The sequence below is a fragment of the Gasterosteus aculeatus genome, chromosome 5, assembly GCF_964276395.1.
Source record: "Gasterosteus aculeatus chromosome 5, fGasAcu3.hap1.1, whole genome shotgun sequence".
In the NCBI taxonomy this organism is placed as follows: Eukaryota; Metazoa; Chordata; class Actinopteri; order Perciformes; family Gasterosteidae; genus Gasterosteus; species Gasterosteus aculeatus.
The window spans coordinates 9,559,871-9,577,682 of NC_135692.1; the positions used below are offsets into that span (position 1 = coordinate 9,559,871).

A 17,812-nucleotide genomic window follows, 5' to 3' on the forward strand; every position below is an offset into this window, starting at 1 on the left:
TCCTCGGAACATTATCACTTCGAAGTCATTTGCATGACTGATTATTGAGGTGGCTTTGCGGCTGAATTGTTGTGACAGCGTTGCGGGCACATAGGTGTTTTCTTTACTCGTGCACAATGAGAGTAATTACCATTCTGGGGACTTTAACTGCAGCTCTGAAGCCCGCTTGCAGCATAAGAGCCTGTCATTACCCAGGTTTCCCAGCTGTAGAGGCTCTGAGGGCTGCTCTGCTACTTGACGTCGGCATTGTATGTCTATTACGCAGTTTTGGATATATGAAATCATTAAACACTGTGATTGTCCCTAATGCCGTCGTGGGAGCTATTATTTTCTGCAGATACGGGGCATGAATAGAGTATTGGGGGATGGTGGGGGGGGGGGGCTCGTTCCCGGGCAGCCAGCTGGGAACGAGCCACAGGAAAAACAGAGTTCAATTTCATTGTGTCTGGCGCCAGACCACAGAGAGCGTGTTCACCGAATTAATGGGAAACAGTAAATATGCAGCGAGGGAAGGTTTCATAAAGGCTCAAAGCTATTGAAAAATTAAGAGTGACTTTAAAATGTTTACAGAACAGCCTGCGCTACAAACTGGAAGTGTGGGGTTTGAGAGAGGGAATTTATTTAATGAAAAGATGCTATTGAGTTGCGTTGCGGGAAGTTTAGGATCCAGTCCGAAGAGTTTTGAATAGTAAGGTCACTGCAAAGATCAGAATTGATGACTTTAGGATTAAACCCTGCACGATTTCCATCAAGAGGACATTATGATACTCTTGGGGGAATTGACTTGATAAAATATTTTGTACGCGAAGAATTCCTTTAAAATATGTGAAGGTGTCGTTCGGCCACCGACCTGGGGGGACGCCCGAGGAGATGGTGGAGGAGGACAGCTGGCCCTGTCCTTTGGAGGTCATTCCCGCGACCTCAATGGTGTAGGTGGTGAGCGCGGTGAGCCCGGTGACCCGGTACTCTAAGGTGACGTTCGGGAGGTAGTGGGTGACCCGGGTGTTCGTTCGGTTGTACTCCTCCCAAGAAATGCGATAACCTGAAGAGCAGCAGAGACAGAGGTTGACGATATATGAGAGAATCCCCTCAGGGAACATTCGACAGCAGTTTTTTTTAGTTTTTTTTCCAACAATGGCAACTCTCAGCTCCCGTGCTACGGGGCAGGCTAACAGAAACATTACATTACCTTCATCAAAAATTGAATATAGCAAATGAAATCAGTCTGTGATTATACCTCCCTGCACACACACACACACACACACACACACACACTCACACACTTCCTCCACCCACTCCCATCCAAACGCACACGTTTACCCTCTCAAAGTTAATGCAATTTGCTCCTTGGCCAGCAGCTCTTTTCATGTGATTGCATAAGGCATTAGGCAGCACTTCTTGCCAAATCAATAATTTCACATGGCATGTCGGTGTTTGTCTCCTGGGAGTGTGCTGCACATTAAAATGCTTTGAAAAAAGCACTTCACAATATTCTGCCAAATCTCAAGCTTTTTAAACACTTCAATATTAATGTAACTGCTGGGCATTTGTTCTTTGCTCCAACATTAAAAGCATTATGTAAACTGGAAAAGAAGAGGCAGCTGCTCACTAGAAACATATTTAATTAGGACACCTACTGTAACTGGACAAGTGAGACAAAATGTCTTTTTACTTTTATCTACTTCTTAAAAACAGGGTTTTCTTTTTAGCAACCCGCACATGATCCCTGCCTCCTTCTTCTGATATTAAAGGCTTTTATTAACCCTCCTGTTGTCCTCATTTCCTGTATACACCCCGTGTCCTCCGGGTCAAAATGACCCGTCTTCACTAAACCCCCCATATAAGCAGCTTAATTGAATTTTAAACACCAAATTTCATCTTGCTTGAAGAAACAACTTGTCATTCACCACAAAATGTGTGACTACCTCAGTTTTCCCTCTTCACTTTATTTGTAAGCTTAAGAAAAGAAAAATCTTTATTCATCCCAATGACTCAGTTTCTTTCTTTTTTTTCTCTTGAACAATTTAGGACAATGTACACTACAAAAATATGAAAAATAACATAACCAATTCAACCTATTAGCACATGTAGGGCAGTATGCAAGTGCACAGCCTTTGCAGATATATTTTTTGCACCTGCAGCACACAGTATGTGTTTTACAGTCCTTCTTTTGAGGGCAGAACTGACATCTCTTCCTCTTACTTGCCCTAGCTGGGGAAGTGGCTGTAGTAGCTGGATCCTCAGGTTGATCAGGAGCTCCTGCACTCTGAATAGCTTTCACAACTTCTGCTGAGACTTCTGTGCGGGGGACATGCTTCCTTCTTTCAATGAGTGGAGTTACAAGAGCCTTTCCTACCTGCTCCAGGAACACCCTTCTCTTGTTCTGCTTACGAGACATCCAGGTCGGGTTGATCTCTCTCCAAATCACAAAGGCATTGTGGGAGGAAACATCAATGATGTTGTGGACGATAGCCAGGGGCCACCGGGCAGTCATCCTTCTGCAGCTGTATGTTCCAATCACCTTATCCAGGTTGTCCACACCTCCTTTGTTGCGGTTGTAGTTCAAGATGATGACTGGCTTCCTGTCCTCACGATCGCTAATGTCACCGTCTGTGTGCAGTGTTCTCAGAAGAACTACATTCTTGTTTTTCTTTGGGAGGTAAGAAACTAGAGCGGTGGTGGGAGTGAAGGCAAACTTTGATGATAAGACCTCTCTTCTCTTTGACGCAAGCAGTGCAGGTGGGAGCTCAGGCTTGTTCTTTCGAACTGCACCAACCATGGTGATCTTCCTCTTCAGGAGCTGCTGTCCAAGTTTACACGAGATGAAGAAACTGTCACATGTCACATTGTGACCCCTCAGTCCCTCTGTCACATCAAGCACAACTCGCATCCACTGGTTCTTCTCTGGGCGTCCACTGGTCGGCTTCCCGGTATAGACTTGCATTTTCCAAGCATAGCTTGATTTGGCATCGCAAGCCACTCATGACTTGATCCCATATTTTGCTGGCTTGCTGGGCATATACTGCCGGAGAGGACAACGACCTTTGGACAGCAGTCTGTGAGAGGACCACCTGATTTGTCTTGGTTACTTCTGCTACTGATTGATCTGAGACACAACTGAAACATTGTAACATTCTGTGGTGTGTAAATAACTGTGTGACCTTGATTTCAACTCTATTTGCCTCATGGGTCATTTTGACCCGAAGACCATCTTTGTACCTTTTTTTGTACAGCTTACATGGAAATGTGAATAAAAGCAACATTTCACTTTTTCTACTCTTGGGGCCAATCTAGGAAAAGTCATAAAATTTCAAGTAAAAAAAATATCGTTTAGGGGAATTTTTGGGTTTTTTTAACACAGTGGCGGGTCATTTTGACCCGAGGACAACAGGAGGGTTAAAGGTGTTTTAGGAAGCCAGCCGGTTCTTGAGACAGATTTCATTAGCAGAGCTCGGGGCATGAGACAATCTTCTGTGTTTTATGAAAGAAGTTACACCATTTTTTGGGGTTGCGTCACTGATGAAGCGGTATAGTTGGTGTCTCATGTCTCATGCGGCCGAGGGCATCAGACCCAAATGAAGACCAACAAACCGCGTGCCACCCAAAGAGCAACGGGCTCGCTGTGGAAGCTCGGCTCGGCTTCCCAACCTGCTATTTTCAGCCTTTCAGCCTTTACCGCAGGTGTATTTTGGGAGTTACGTGAACGTGCCTGTGAGGACTCCATTCTTCTCGCCGGGCTCGCTCCAGCTGACTTTGAGTGAGGTGTCGAGGATCTCAGTGAAACTCAGGTGACCCACGGCACCGGGTGCTGCACAGGGACAAAAAAAAAAAGGATTATGAGCAAACAAGACACTATATTCAATAATATTCCATGCTGATCACCTTCCACGCTGCACTACCACACTAGTGGCGGCATTTGCATTTTAAATGCGTTTACAAGTGGAGCAAAAACAAGAACAAATCACTGAAAAACTGTCTGATGACAAGTTGGGCAAAATCTTTCCAAAGATTAACCAATTATCTCCAGAGGGACTGAGTCCCAATTATGATGATCCTGGTTGGATGCAGAATAAACTCAGTCATTAGCACTTCTCTACAACTTGGTTGTGCATGAATAATAGATCTTGCCCGGAGGATGTGTTACTGCGAGTTTGCGAGAGAGAAAAGCCCCTTACTGTCCTCGTGCGTCCTCAGTGCCTTGGGCGGGCTGCGGGGGCCGTCTCCGGGCGTGGTGAAGCACAGCACGGAGGTGTAATACTCTGTGAACTTCTTCAGTCCCGTCACGTATCCCAAGTGGACGCTGTCCTGGAAGTTCGGTCGCACCGTTACCATGGTAACGTCGTCGTCCCTGCCGGGCTCCCAGGCCAGCAACTGAAAAGGGCCGGCAGAAAGAACAAACAAAAAAAAAACAAGACAGAAGTTAATCATTGGTCCGTTACAACTCTCACACATGCGATAGCGTCCCATCACGCGTGCTCGATGCAGCATCTACTAATGGGATCGGGATCGACAAATTAGGTGCTTAGGTGATGAGCCCTTAAGGCAGGTCCAACTCGGTCTCTTTGCAGCTTCCAGCCAGACGATATCAACCGAGTAGATACTTGACTGTCTGCAACAGGACTTCTTTTCACACTCTTTTATGTCCTTTTCTGGGTCTTCTCTGAAGTCTACCTTCGCTTTATTTCCCTTTACTCTCACTGCCGCTTCTGCCCCCCACCACCCCCCTTCCCACCTCTGGGGAAGAAAATCTGGTATTTCACATTCTGATTGGTACGGTGACCCCTCCTCCCCCCCGGCCCAGTAAGGCCTGTGGAGCACCATCGAACAGACGGATATGAAAGAAGCCAAATGACGTAATTAAGCCCCAACGGAGGCAATACAATATATATATTTTTTAAATTCTCCGACTGTGGCTTCATGATTTCCTTTGGCTTACATTTGTTTCAATTCAGTGTACGCAAGAGGCAGAGAGATGGACTGTATTCAAAAGCCCATGACAAAATAATGAAGACATTCATCATCACATGCTCACAGCTCCACAATAAAACGGGAAAAACGACTGCAAAGATAAAGACGATGACCTCCGACTGACAAATGGGAGGACCGGGTCCATCGTTCACAGTGGCGACCAAATATCCTTGGCCCCTTGGCATTGCCCCCCCCCTCTTGCTGCACAGTATATGTGATACTACATGTTCAGCCCCGACAGCTCGGCACCAACTGACCTTGTAGCCCTGGTTGATGCCGTTGATGAACTGAGGGTTCGGGGCCGTCCACGTGAAGCGGATCGTCGTCGAGTTGACCGACTCGGCCTGCACGTTGCCGGGGGCGATGGTGGGCACTGGGAGGGTCAAGCCGAGGTGGGAAGGGGGAGGAGAAGAAAAAAACAGGGTGTGAGAACACGCTCGAGTGGTCTGCTGGAAGTCCGCCGGCATCTGTTCGGATGTCGGTATCGATCGCCGCTGCACAGGTCAGGACAGATACCGTCATCACGGTCCTTCTGATGACACCAACCCCGCCAGCACCAGGCCCTCTCTGGGGATTCGTTTGAGACCGTGTGAGCTGATTATAGATTTCATGGAGATGCCACACCTTCGCGCGGGCCTCACGGAGAAGAATCAATGTTAATAGAGTTGAGCATCAGGTCGTATTTATTCAAAAAGACACATTCAATAATCAAGACTGAAAAAAATCAGTGGATGTTTCTTAAAATCAAGAAAGGATTCTTCAACGGTTCACGTCCACGGGTGCTAAGTGAAATAATCCCGCCTGAGGACTCTTCCGATTTCAAGGATTCTTTGACTTCTAGGCAGCACTTTGTTCGGAGTATTTTCGAGGTAGCATGTGAGCATCCCCCTTGCTCCCAAAACACCCACAATCTTAAGCCCACGATGTATTACTTACGTCAGTTAACATTTTTTTCAATGTTTTTTTCACTTTGGCAGTCTGCCAAAGTCTGTCTGAATAAATTTGAAGGGAGAAAGTTTCTTCGCTCAGCCACAGACTCGAGCGAACCCAGATACAACGTTCACGTCAAGCACAATTGCAAAGGCGAACAACATGTTTTCATATCTATTTTTTTTTTTTTGATTCAAGCAAGTGTGCTTTAAAATGTAAAATCTTTAACGGGGGTCAATTTATCTTAAGATGCGGTTGTTTTCATGTTTTTAACCCGCGTATCTTGTTTCAAGGAACCGAGAAATCAATATTCTTACTGGAACTGTTTGTTCTGTTTTGTGTTGTATGTGATGTTTCCTTTTTTTTTTCTCCAAATAAAGACCCAATCACATCAACGAAATGAGCTCTCACCTCCCTGCAGCGTCCACTCAGTCACTTTATGGCTGAAGGTGCCCAAGCCGGCCCCGTTGTAGGCGGCCACCTCGATCTCATAGTTGGTCCAGATGATGAGGTCCTCCAGCAGAAGGTTGGTCACATCGGGACTGGAAATGTTCTTAGTCTGGTAGTCCACAGGCAGCCCAGTGAGACGGTACCTGACACACACACACACACAAACATGAACGGGGATTCCTGCACTTCATCACTGAGGCAAAAACATGGCACAGCTCTGTTGCTTTCACAGTGAATGTGACATTGGAGCCGGTGCACTGACATTACAGCGCTTTGCCGCTTGAGCCAGTTCACCGGGCTCCCTGCTAGGGGGAGACAAAGCACCAGAAAACCAGCGATCAAAAAAACACTGGCTGTCCTCCGGAAAACACCTGCTGTTTCATTTGGATGCGGGGAATAAAACGCCCGACAGAAAACCAACGCTAAACACGCGCTTACAGGATTTACAGTCAGTTTGGCACACGCCTGACTCCAAAGTTTTTCTGAAGTCAAACTATTTTCCCTCAGTCTGACATATTTTTTAATTGCCGTGGTGTTGACTGACGCTGTATTGACAACGTCTTTTAATCATTTTCACTTACTCGTGTAGAAAGTAGAAATCTAAATTCTCAATGTGACACTTTAAACGTCTAACAGGAGGTGTGAACCTGGTGTCTGAACTGAATGTGTATGTCTGTAGCTGCTTGTGGCCTTTGGGATAACCAGATGGAACCGGATAGGTGTCAGGTGAGAAGGTGGAGGAACGGGGATCCTACCGGATGGTGTAGCCCCTGAGTATGCCGTTCTGGTGGCTCTCCGGCGGAGGCTGCCACTGGATCATGATGGACTGGTTGGTCCGGCCGCTAGCTATTACATTTTGTGTCGGAGCACTGGGGGGTTCCTCGGGGAGAGAGACCCTGCAGGACACACACACACACACACACACACACACACACACACACACATACACACACACACACACACACACACAAAGCCATAAAGCTATGAAGCTGGAGATATAAAAGAACATTTTTCCCTCTGGGAATCATCACCAACGCTGCTTTAGTTTATGTTAAACTAAAAGCTTTGTAATAATGCAGCAGCCTAAATGTAGCATTTCAATTTAAAGCAAACATTAGCACACACTAAAAAAAAACCTCCTGTCCTGTTCAGCACAGGTGACAAAAGTCACGGGATGCACATTTACTCGGACGGAACGGGTGTGCGTGGGAAGGGACGCGAGCGAGATAAGTGCAACGCGCGGACGCAGGGTGAGGCCGTGGGGAAGGCCGGACCAAATGCCGCCTGGGACTTAAATCCCTCCCGCGGCTTTTGGGATGCGAGAGCGCGCCGGCGCTTGTGCGTGTTTACATGCGATCCCGCATGTCCGTGTGCGCGCCCGGGCTTTTGGTAGACGTGCATCCCCTCCTCGCCGACTCTAGACTGAAGGGATCAGTTGTCTAGGAAACGGCGTTTCTGGGCACAACGCACTGTTTACGAACAGCCACTGAGTTCTGCGAGATCTTGTTCGAAGAATTCTCACAGCTATTGTCAGCTGAGGGATGGTGAGATGGAGGAATTAAGGGATGTCAAATAAAAGTGATTAACACATTTAAAATAAATTTAATAAAAAAACGGATCAACTTGTCATCAGAAAATTGCTGAGAAAATTCTCAATTTTTTACACCCTAGATAACAGCCACCAATAACTATTCTGGTGTTGAAAGGGGATGAGGGGTGTGTGTGTGGGAGGGTGGTTAGGATCTGTATTAAACTCACCGGTCAGTCTCCTTGCTGAACTGCCCCTTGCCCACATCGTTAACGGCACAGAGGCGGAACTGATAGGAGCGCGCCGGGATCAGGCCATTCACCGTCACCGCTACGGACTGGGGCTCGATATTGGCCAGCAGGATGGCCCAGGGAGCGTCTGGAACAAAGAGGGGCTGGGTTAACGCCTTGTTTCCGCACGTGCACACAACCGTCCACCTTAGCATCTCCAGCAAATGAAACATTTTGTACTAATATTCGGGAGGGATTTCTTCACTCTCACACCTGCAATCGTTCTGTCACGGTAGGTCACAGTTAAAGAAACTTGAATTCATTAAAAAACTGAAAGAAGTCTGAGAAAGGAAGTGATGGCACGACGCATTGCAGATTTAAGACATGTAATCTGAAAAAGGAGAGAAGTCTGTAGTTATATGCTCAGTTTTTCCCCAAAACTTGCATAAAACCTAATATCTAAAGCATAATAATAGTACTCTAATATATATCATATTCTAAACATTTGTTCCCTGTTTGGGAAGTATTGAGCCTACGAACCGGCTCAATGAGTGCATGAACTGCGTGGGAGTTTATAAACAGACGTTTTGATAGTAAACGGCCCCCGTTTACTTCAAATCATTAAAGAGCTTCTGGATTATTCACTGCCGCAGAGGTAGGCGTGAAAAAGTTGTATTCAAGAATTCAAGGCAATGCCGGGGTGAGCGATCCAAATAGAACGGATTTTATGAGAGATGAATAGTTGCTTGTTAGATGCGGAGCTGTAAATGAAAAACACACGACGGCCTCTAAGTTTACGCACCCAAGTTGAGACCCCCTCCGTCTCTCTCCCTCAGGCCGAACTCATTACGTACAATAAATCCTTAAAGGGTGCATCGCACCGATAAGTGACTCACTGTTCTCAGAAACCTCCAGGACGTAGCGAATGAGGGGACTGTTGCCATCGAAAGGCTTGGCCCAGGCCAGGTCGATGGCTCTTTTCTCCGATGCGCTCAGCGCCGCCGCGGGGTTCTCTGGGGCGTGGGGCAGCTGCCTGCAGAGGGGACATCGGGACAAACGAGATAACTGAAAGAGTCCCTCCTGCCGCAGCGGATCCTCCGCGGGGACGCGGCGTTACGGCAACGCTTCCGTCTCCTCCGCGAGAGCGCCACGAATCTCGAGCAAAAGCAGAGTGTTGCACAACGGCTAGGCGGGCGATGAAATGTGGCATGACGGCGAGGACGGTCCCTTGTCAAGATGGACACGCCGGCAAACAAAAGCAGATAGATATCACCTCGCCGGGGGGGAACAGATTGAAAGGCATAAAGAGACAGACGGGGAGAAAAATGCACGGGTAAAGACGTGGATAAATGAGGCCAGAGCCGGGGACCATTAATTCATTCAGCCGTGAATTCAGATAAGCACAGGCAGATTGATAGATAAACCTCATAGCAATGAACGGAAAACTGGCAGTAACTCGGTCAAAAGGGATCCAGCCAAAGAGGTGGCGGGGGGGGGGGGACAAAGAGACACGCCGTCAGTCACTACATCAGTTCGGCGGACAGGAAGTCAGATGTCTCGTTCACACTCGGTTGACCCCCTCGCCGCTTTGCCGCAGTACAACGGAAGCGGAAAACCTACGAGGGAGGAAAGATTTGAGAAGACCAAAACAATGTAGAGGAGTTTGTGTGAGACCGAGCGTGTGTCTCGTGAGGGGGGGGGAGGCTCCTGTGGGGCTTAGAGGGTGTCGGGTGAGAATGAGGACAGGAGAGGTGAGCAGTAAGCTGGCGGAGGAGGCGGGTGTGCGAGTGTGCGTGCGTCCGCATTGTCTCGTCTAAAAATACATGCCGGGTCGTTGCACCGGAGTGACAGTGTGAGGAGGGGAGGAAAAAAACAAACAAAAGAAGAGGAAATAGAAGAGCCGGGCGAGCCGCTGAGGCGGCGGCGGTTACCTGACGCGGAGGTGGGCGCTGCGGGAGTCGTTGCCGCCAACGGAGGTGACCCTGCAGGTGTACGTGCCGATGTCCCCTGACCAGGTCTGGGAGATGTGGAGGGTGCCGTCCGTCTCCAGCCGCATGCGGGGGACGGACTGGACGTTGACCAGCGAGCCCTCTTTTTCCCAGACATGCCTGGAACGCACGAAACAGTCGTTGACGTTAACGGCATTTTTTTTCGTTCCCGAAGCAGCATCAGCTGATCAGTCTACACCACGATAATTAGCTGCACTGAAGGCTGAGGCCTTCTGTAAAAATAAAACTTGAATTACACAATACAAAGACAATTCAAACAGCACACAGAAAGTAGTCCCTGGAAATCCTTGTCCGACTCAATCTGAATCTGCGATCTTAAATGTGAAATTCATTTCAGAAGAAGCTTGACTGCGTGCAAACTCAACAGAGCTGAGGTTGGAATGGAACAAAGTAGCTTTCGTAACTTGAACTGTACATTAAAGCACGCTGTTGAACTCCAAACTTATTCAGCGCTTACATAAATGCACAAATACATCCATAAAAATAGAAGTTTCCACAAAATAACCTGACTTGCATCGTTCGGATGCCGCCTGCTGTGATGTGAACTGTGATGTACACGAGCACGTCAGCCTCAGATGGTGGGCTTAACTCTTTTTGACATTAAAGCAATGAATAAACTGGGGGTTTTGCTTGTTGTTTATACCATAAATAACAAGCAAAACCTACAAAACTAAGAAGAATGTGTTATTGGTGAGGCATTTCATCTTTTTCCCTCTCTGTCTCTTCAAACTTGGCCCGCACGCACATCATAGCGGCTGTCTGCTCGATATCAAACGCCGGGTTCCCACTCATCAAAACCGCACAGCTCAAACGTAGCGGCCCGATGTAGCCTTCTCTTCTGAGCAGAAAGGCACAGGATGGTCTATTGATCGCCGCGGATGTCGGCTACAGTCTCGGAGTTCAGTCAATGTCTCCTGTGATGGTTGTGTGTTTCGCGTTCGTGCTGCGGTTCCGACTGTCTTCTAATGACATACGTGATGCACATCGGTACACTTTTCACTTCCGCGGGTGTTTGCATTTTGCACAACCTGAACCCCCAAACAGCTTTGTTTGTTTGCTCAATCTTTTCATTGCACTGCTGCATGCATCGGGCAAATACAAGGAAACCCGTCCAGATGTGCAGATGGATTTTTGCGGCCGTCGATCCTTTGACAATAGAAGATGGATAAGCTTTTGTACCTCGCTTCTCGCCTGCCTCCCCCCCAGAATCTCTTCTGGTCCAGAGTGCGTGTGCAAGGCTGTAGTCGATGTGGGTTTTCTGTGATACAACAAATGTGGCTCCCTATCAAATTCGGAATCCTATTTAGGATTTGTCTGCTCGGTCAGCACCCACGAGCTTGTTGGTTGAACCTTGCTCCGGGCTCAAGACCAAAAGAAGAACGGTGGCTTTGAGGTTGTGCGCTCGTTCACTTTGAACCTCATTCTTTTTAAAAAAATTTTAAAGGATAAAGACCTTTACACACCAGGAGCGTTTTTTTCCGCCTGTAACTCAACTCAAACGAAGTAATTTCGTACAGATCATGGATGTTACGCGTCCAAAAAGCAATAGAAAAGGTGGATTTTTCTTTCTAAATGTACTTTATAGTACACGACAACATTGAGGTTCCTACTTTCAACCTTGAAAACTAGAGAGGCGACGGGGTCCGCTTTCACCTTTCACAACAAAAGCCCAAGGATTGCTTACTGCATAACTGTCAGAGGGAACAAAAGTCACTCATCTTGTCTTACAATGTCAATGTCTTACAGAATATAGAACAATTTGTGGAAAATAATCCTAAGAAAAAGATCAAAAATGAATGTAAAGCATTTACAGTTTACAGTCTGTCTGTATTTTTACCATCTTCTACCGTGAAGCACTTTGTGCCATCTCCTATGTACAATGTGGTCATATGAAAGGCGTCACTTATTTAAGGCGTCTTATGTTCGTGGAGGTGCTCTTACCTGACGGTTACACTGCGGTCGTGTGTGACTCCGCAGGTCATAATGGCTTTGGTTCCTTTGATAACACTCTGGTCCTGTGGGGGGGTGGTGATCCTGGTGCGAGCTATGCGGAGACAAACAGAAGACAGCGAGATAGAGATGGAGAGAGAGAGAGAGAGAGGTGAAGAAAGCAGGGGAGAGAGAAAAACACTTAGAAACTGTCCTTCCTGAGAAAAACAATACCAAAAAAAAAAAAACAGCCGCGCGCCAAACCGATTTCAGAAAACTCATTTCAGTGGAAATGACATGCTGCTGCTTTGTGATGGCTTCTTGCAAGAAATGCCTCAATATTGACTCCAGAGCTTTCACAGAAGGGTCCTTTTTGTACCTGAAGCAATTGAACGCAAGTCTTGTTATCATACCGCACAACCCTCATTATAAAACCTCTGCTCGGCAAACACGGCTCTCAATAACACTCAACCACTGCCAGGGACCGGGAAGGATTCAGTGCACGAAACATCGGGCATGCGCGTTCGAAAGGATGTCGAGAGGCCTTTTAGCGCTCACCCCAAACCACGAGGTCAGCGGACGCCTCGTCGATGCCCCTGGAGTTGCTCGCCATGCAGGTGTAGGTCCCGGCGTCGGAGATGTGGGACGGGGAGATGAGCAGGCTGCCCGACTCGAGCAGGGTGAACCTGGGCAGCTGGACCGAACCGCTGGCCAACACGCGCTCGCCTTAAGCGCACAGGATGAGGATAAAACAGATGAGAGGGAGCGTAGACAGAGAAAAAGATAAACAGAAAAAGCGGGGATTGAGGAGAAGAATAGGAGAGGGGGATTGTGAGGGGAAGCGAGGACTGTGTTTCCCCCCGATTGGCCATAGGGACCAAACTGCGAATCCAATCAGGGTTTATTTGTTAAGCCATGTGGTCCCATGCGTAACAGAAAACAGACATCTTAATCCCCAGGTGTGTGGGGACGGAGACCTTTCTGCCAGGTGATAGCCGGTCTCGGCGCTCCAGAGGTCTCGCAGTGCAGGATGACGGACATGCCGTCGATCACCGTGCTGTCCGAGGGTCCGGCTGTGATGTTGGGGGCGATGCCTGAGGGGAGGCAGACACACAGAAGGAGGAGAGAGCTCAGTACAGGCAGAGTGTGAAGGTAAGAGGGTTAGAGGGGTGAGGGAATAAACGTCTACGGCAAAACCCCTCTTCAAACGGATTTCTCGTAAGCGCCGGCCTGCTGCATCTCAGGGTTCAGTCGGCGCTTTGTCCCACTAATTTGTTACGGATTGACAAACCATTCACCTTGGTGCCACACGGTCGGCCTAGTTTTCCTTTTTGTTGTTGCAACCGTGGCGATGGCGGATAGGAGGAGGAGAAGGAGGAGGAGGAGGAAGTAAATTATTGAGGGACAAGAGTAGAAAAAGCAGGCGAAATGTAGATAAACTGAAATCCCTTTTTGGTGACATGTAATAAATCAAAGCTTTTATAGGATGACAGAAAACCGTATCTCTCCCAAGTAGAAAGAGGGAGTGGGGAGTTTGTTCTAAGGAGCAGCGTTGAGCGGAGGACGGAGGGAGAAAAGGACGGGTGGAGAAGTGGGCACATGAATGTGTTAAGGAAAAGCGAGATGATGAGATGAGATCTGGAGGGAGGAGAGAGAAGAAGGCCAGACAGAGTCTGAGTGAGAAAGAGGGGCAGGCAAAGGAGGAGTGAGTGGAACAGAATATCATGAATTCTGATAATGTGGTGCAGCATTGGTAATCTTGCTCAGTGAGGGTAAAGTGAGAGCTAATATTCTAATGCAGGCATTGGCGCATGCTTTAAAAAAACAGTCACATCTGAAAATACCTTCAGGGGATACGAGTAAGCCAGCAAACACGGCATTAAGCTCCTTTTTTAGCAGTTATGTCAACTTTTAATTTATATAAGACAACTAAAATGCACTAGAATGCAAATACATTCATTTATTTCTGAAAAAAACGAAATAATGCATGTAAGAAGTTTGAGGCCGAGCAATAAACAACAAACCATTTAGTCAAATCTTTGCTGCTTGATGTCTTCACTGATCCAAAGTCTTGTCCCATACAATCACGCTATTATATATTCAACTTTATTTCCGGACACATGAGTCCGTATAACGTGCAACAACGGGCTCATGGAGATTTTCCTACAGTTCTACCAAAAAAGGAGCGACTCAGTTGAGTGTTTCTTGCATTGATCGCCCAGTTGAATCTAGCATTGATCCAGTAAGTCAGCTCCTTGTGAGACGAGTAATGGGCTGGCAGCTCTTTTGATATTTTGATATACATCAGCAGTTTCAGGCACGTTACCCGATGCGTTTGTTTGTGTTGTTTTCCATCGCCTGTACGGTTAGCTGAAACAGGAGATTCATAGGAGTGTAATTGCTGCACGCCGTGATTATTTACGTTTTTTTAATACAAAAAAAAACTACAAAAACAAGACTTTACATATTTAGCTATATGGATATAGATTTTCTGTATTCTGATTGTGTAATCCTCTAGTAAGTAGAAAGTAGTAGTAAGTAAGTTGCAGTTGAAGAATAAATTGAAGGAGTCATAATTGCCTTGAAAGCATTACATTTATGCTGCTCTTCTTCCTCCTTACAAGTTAAAATGACTTTCCATTTCTGTGAAAGCGATTACAAACAGTTCTTCTCTCAGAGTTTGACAGAAGTTGTGTAATACTTTAACCCTCTTTTTTTACCCTTAGGTTAACTAAGGTTAATTCTACATTTTAACAACCCGAATCCATAATAAGAGTATTTATCTGAGTAGAACCATTTCTTAAAAAGCTGCCTGAGCACTTACTGGTAACTGCCAGGTATGTGTTGGTCTGAACCTCTCCTGCCATATTTCTTGCGAAGCACTGGAACATCCCGGTGTCACCAGGCAGGAGGCCGTTCACCTGCAGGCTGCCTCCCACCAGCACCCGGTACCTGGGCATCTTCACCGGGTTGATGGGCAGAGCATCTTTGTACCACACAATGTCTGGCTGGGGTACTCCTGCAGAGGGTGAATGAGGAGGGGAGGTGGGGGGGTGGAGGGGGTTCGGGACAATGAGTCACGCTCCCTTTTCGTTGGTGCACTTTTCAGCATAAAAGTCCCATAAAAAAAAAAAGAATAATGTTTTTTCACCTCGCGCCTGGCAGGGGATGTCCACCACCTTCTCCATCTCTGCCGTGATGTGCTTCTCCGGTTCCTTGATAAACTGTGGGGGTTCTGTGTGACACAGTTAAAAGGGGAAAGCAGGATGACAAATTGATACAAATAAGAAGCGAGATTGCAGAAAGCATGCAGCTGCAATCAACAAAGTGCCCCTGCGGTACCCCGTGAGATCAGGAAATTACAGTGCCTGTAATTGAAGACACTAGGACGGTGCTGAGGACATTGTACCTTTACTTTAAAATCTAAGGGGCAAACTGCTCATACAGCAGCTGAAAATAATGTTATTACACAGTAATTTAATTGCAGAAACAAGTAATTGATAAAGCTGGATGGTTTCAAATGTAGCATTTGGAGGGGAGGGAAGGGAATGGGGGGGGGCTCCATCAAGGGAAAAGTTCACTGCACCTTGTCCTTTGAATCACATTACCACCTTGAAAACATCAAAGTGTTTCGGTGGGATGGAATGAAAGTGATTCGAGCTATGCCATTAAACAGTTTCTTGAAGCCAACCATTAGCTTTCTCCCTTTAAAATCAATAATGACTTCCCCTCACTGCCTCATGACTTCACAGCTGCAGCTTTGCAAGATTCATAATGTGAGGCCGCTGATATTTATATCACTTTCATACCGGCTTTTGTTGTTTGAACCTGCAAACCTCAGTTCCGCGTTTCCTCCCACACAATTGCCTGATGCAGTATGTAGCTAAATGAAGATTTTCCCCATCAATTTAGGCTGTCATAATGATGCAAAAGCACATAAGGCAATTATGCACGATGACTAATCACATCACTTTCTCAGCAACGTGTGCTTGATAAAAGTATAAAATGATAGTGAGCTTCAAAGATAAACCGCAGGGACTGAAGACACAAACATTGAGGAAATATTGAAAATATCGGAAAAGGACCAAATATTAAAAGCACAAACACACGCATGAACCAAATTCTGACTTTACAAAATGAAGCGTTCGAATCGAGGCTCATGCCAACCATACCGTGTACATGCAGATGGGCCCCGGCGCTGACCGAGGGCACGCTGCTGCTGCGCAGGGTGGCCTCGCACTCGTAGAAGCCGGCGTCGCTCACCACGGGGCCCAGGATGGTCAGCCGGCGGTTGAAGTCGCTCAAGCCGGCGGTGACCAGCACGCCGTTCTTACGCCACGAGATACTGAGCTTGATCAGAGGCCTGCAGGGTGAAACGGAGCAGAAAGACTTGTATTTTTGTATTATCTTTTTTCAGCTTCATAATGAAGGATTCTTGTTTGGTCAGAAGGGAGTCTTGCACTACCCGCCAATCTGTTTAATCTGCTGGAGCGTCGAGAATTGAAATTGGAAGAAAAAAAAAATGTATCTGTTTATGTCATGAGATGATGCCAAGTGTTTTCAATTCAAAGTGACTATTTCATGAACCAGGGGATGTCATTAGTGGAGCGTGTCTGCTTTGATACTGCTCATGTTCATTGGAGATACAGGAACACACAACGAGAGAGAAGGAGAAATGACCCTTGAGCTCACTGTTCTTTTACACAAATAAAAAAATAAGTAATAATTAGCAGAAGGTGGTTTTATTCGGTCCATTAAGAATCATTCTATAATATTGTGAAATGTCAGAAACAGATTCAGAAAGGTTTTCGAGGTCACAGTGACAATAAACCACCAAAATCTAGTTCCAGTTCCTCATTGAGTCCACATGGTTGTTTGTGCCAAATGTAAAGACATTTCCATCATGCCTTCCTATTTTTCTTTCTTTGAATCTCCCAACTCATCTTTCCTGTTGCTACGAATAATCCACACTAAATGCCAAAAACACATGCATTCCGTGTTGTAACACAACCTCCGTGAAAGCTCCTGTTCCGAACTCGCCACCCTGATTTGAAGTCAACCGACCCTTTAACGCACACATGTGACCCTGCAGCTCCGGTGCGTTTACCTGGCGTTGGCGATGCACTCCATGGTGACCTCTGAGGTGCCCGTCACCACGCTCGTGTTCTTGGGAGGGATGATGATGGTCGGGGCGATGGGGTCTGCGGGGCCTCCTACATCTACGACGGACACGTGGACGTGATCGTCAAACACCAACGAAAAACACGAGGAGCAATGATCTTTAGAGATAAATGTAAGTAGATGTGTTTATCCTCTGGACATTTCATTTCCCTGTGGGGCTTCTTAACGACGTGACACATGAGTTCTGACAGAGGGAGACGGGCCGAACAGGACGAGGCGGCGCACTGACTGTGTATAATGAGATGAACCAGGAGCGGGGGACCGAGTAATGTTGCCCGACGAAGGCGGAGCTGACGGGGTCAACGGGCCGCCGCCTGCACCATTTTCATATGTGTTGAAAACCCTGCCTGCTACTTTGTGTGTGTGTGTGTGTGTGTGTGTTTGCGCGCTGCGAGCGCCAGAGACTGACAGCCCGTGGCGGTGAGAGCACAGAGAGAGCGTGTTTGTGTGTGTGTGTGTGTGCTGCTTGAGATGTGTCATGTCTGTGATAAAGTCACACTGATCCGTCAATCCCACCGTGCCCTGGGAGTGTGCTTGTGGCTGTGCACGTCAGACGCAGCTACAGGGGTTGTCACGAATCAATCTTA

The 17,812-nt window shown here is 47.0% G+C and overlaps 1 protein-coding gene across 7 annotated transcripts in view; it reads right to left on the bottom strand.

Annotated features, from left to right (window-relative positions):
* sdk2b (sidekick cell adhesion molecule 2b) overlaps positions 1-17,812 on the bottom strand; it is a 266,141-nt gene that overhangs the window by 26,201 nt on the left and 222,128 nt on the right. For all 7 annotated transcript variants that reach the window (XM_040176380.2, XM_040176377.2, XM_078103192.1 and 4 more), the window contains exons 6-21: positions 17,152-17,263; positions 16,217-16,407; positions 15,196-15,279; positions 14,869-15,063; positions 13,022-13,138; positions 12,603-12,770; positions 12,057-12,159; positions 10,038-10,214; positions 9,003-9,139; positions 8,107-8,254; positions 7,104-7,244; positions 6,310-6,491; positions 5,226-5,341; positions 4,176-4,371; positions 3,710-3,808; positions 851-1,042 (exon numbers count right to left, since the gene is read on the bottom strand). In XM_040176380.2, the coding sequence (XP_040032314.2) occupies positions 851-1,042; positions 3,710-3,808; positions 4,176-4,371; positions 5,226-5,341; positions 6,310-6,491; positions 7,104-7,244; positions 8,107-8,254; positions 9,003-9,139; positions 10,038-10,214; positions 12,057-12,159; positions 12,603-12,770; positions 13,022-13,138; positions 14,869-15,063; positions 15,196-15,279; positions 16,217-16,407; positions 17,152-17,263 (2,358 nt within the window). The remainder of the gene's footprint in view (positions 1-850; positions 1,043-3,709; positions 3,809-4,175; positions 4,372-5,225; positions 5,342-6,309; positions 6,492-7,103; positions 7,245-8,106; positions 8,255-9,002; positions 9,140-10,037; positions 10,215-12,056; positions 12,160-12,602; positions 12,771-13,021; positions 13,139-14,868; positions 15,064-15,195; positions 15,280-16,216; positions 16,408-17,151; positions 17,264-17,812) is intronic.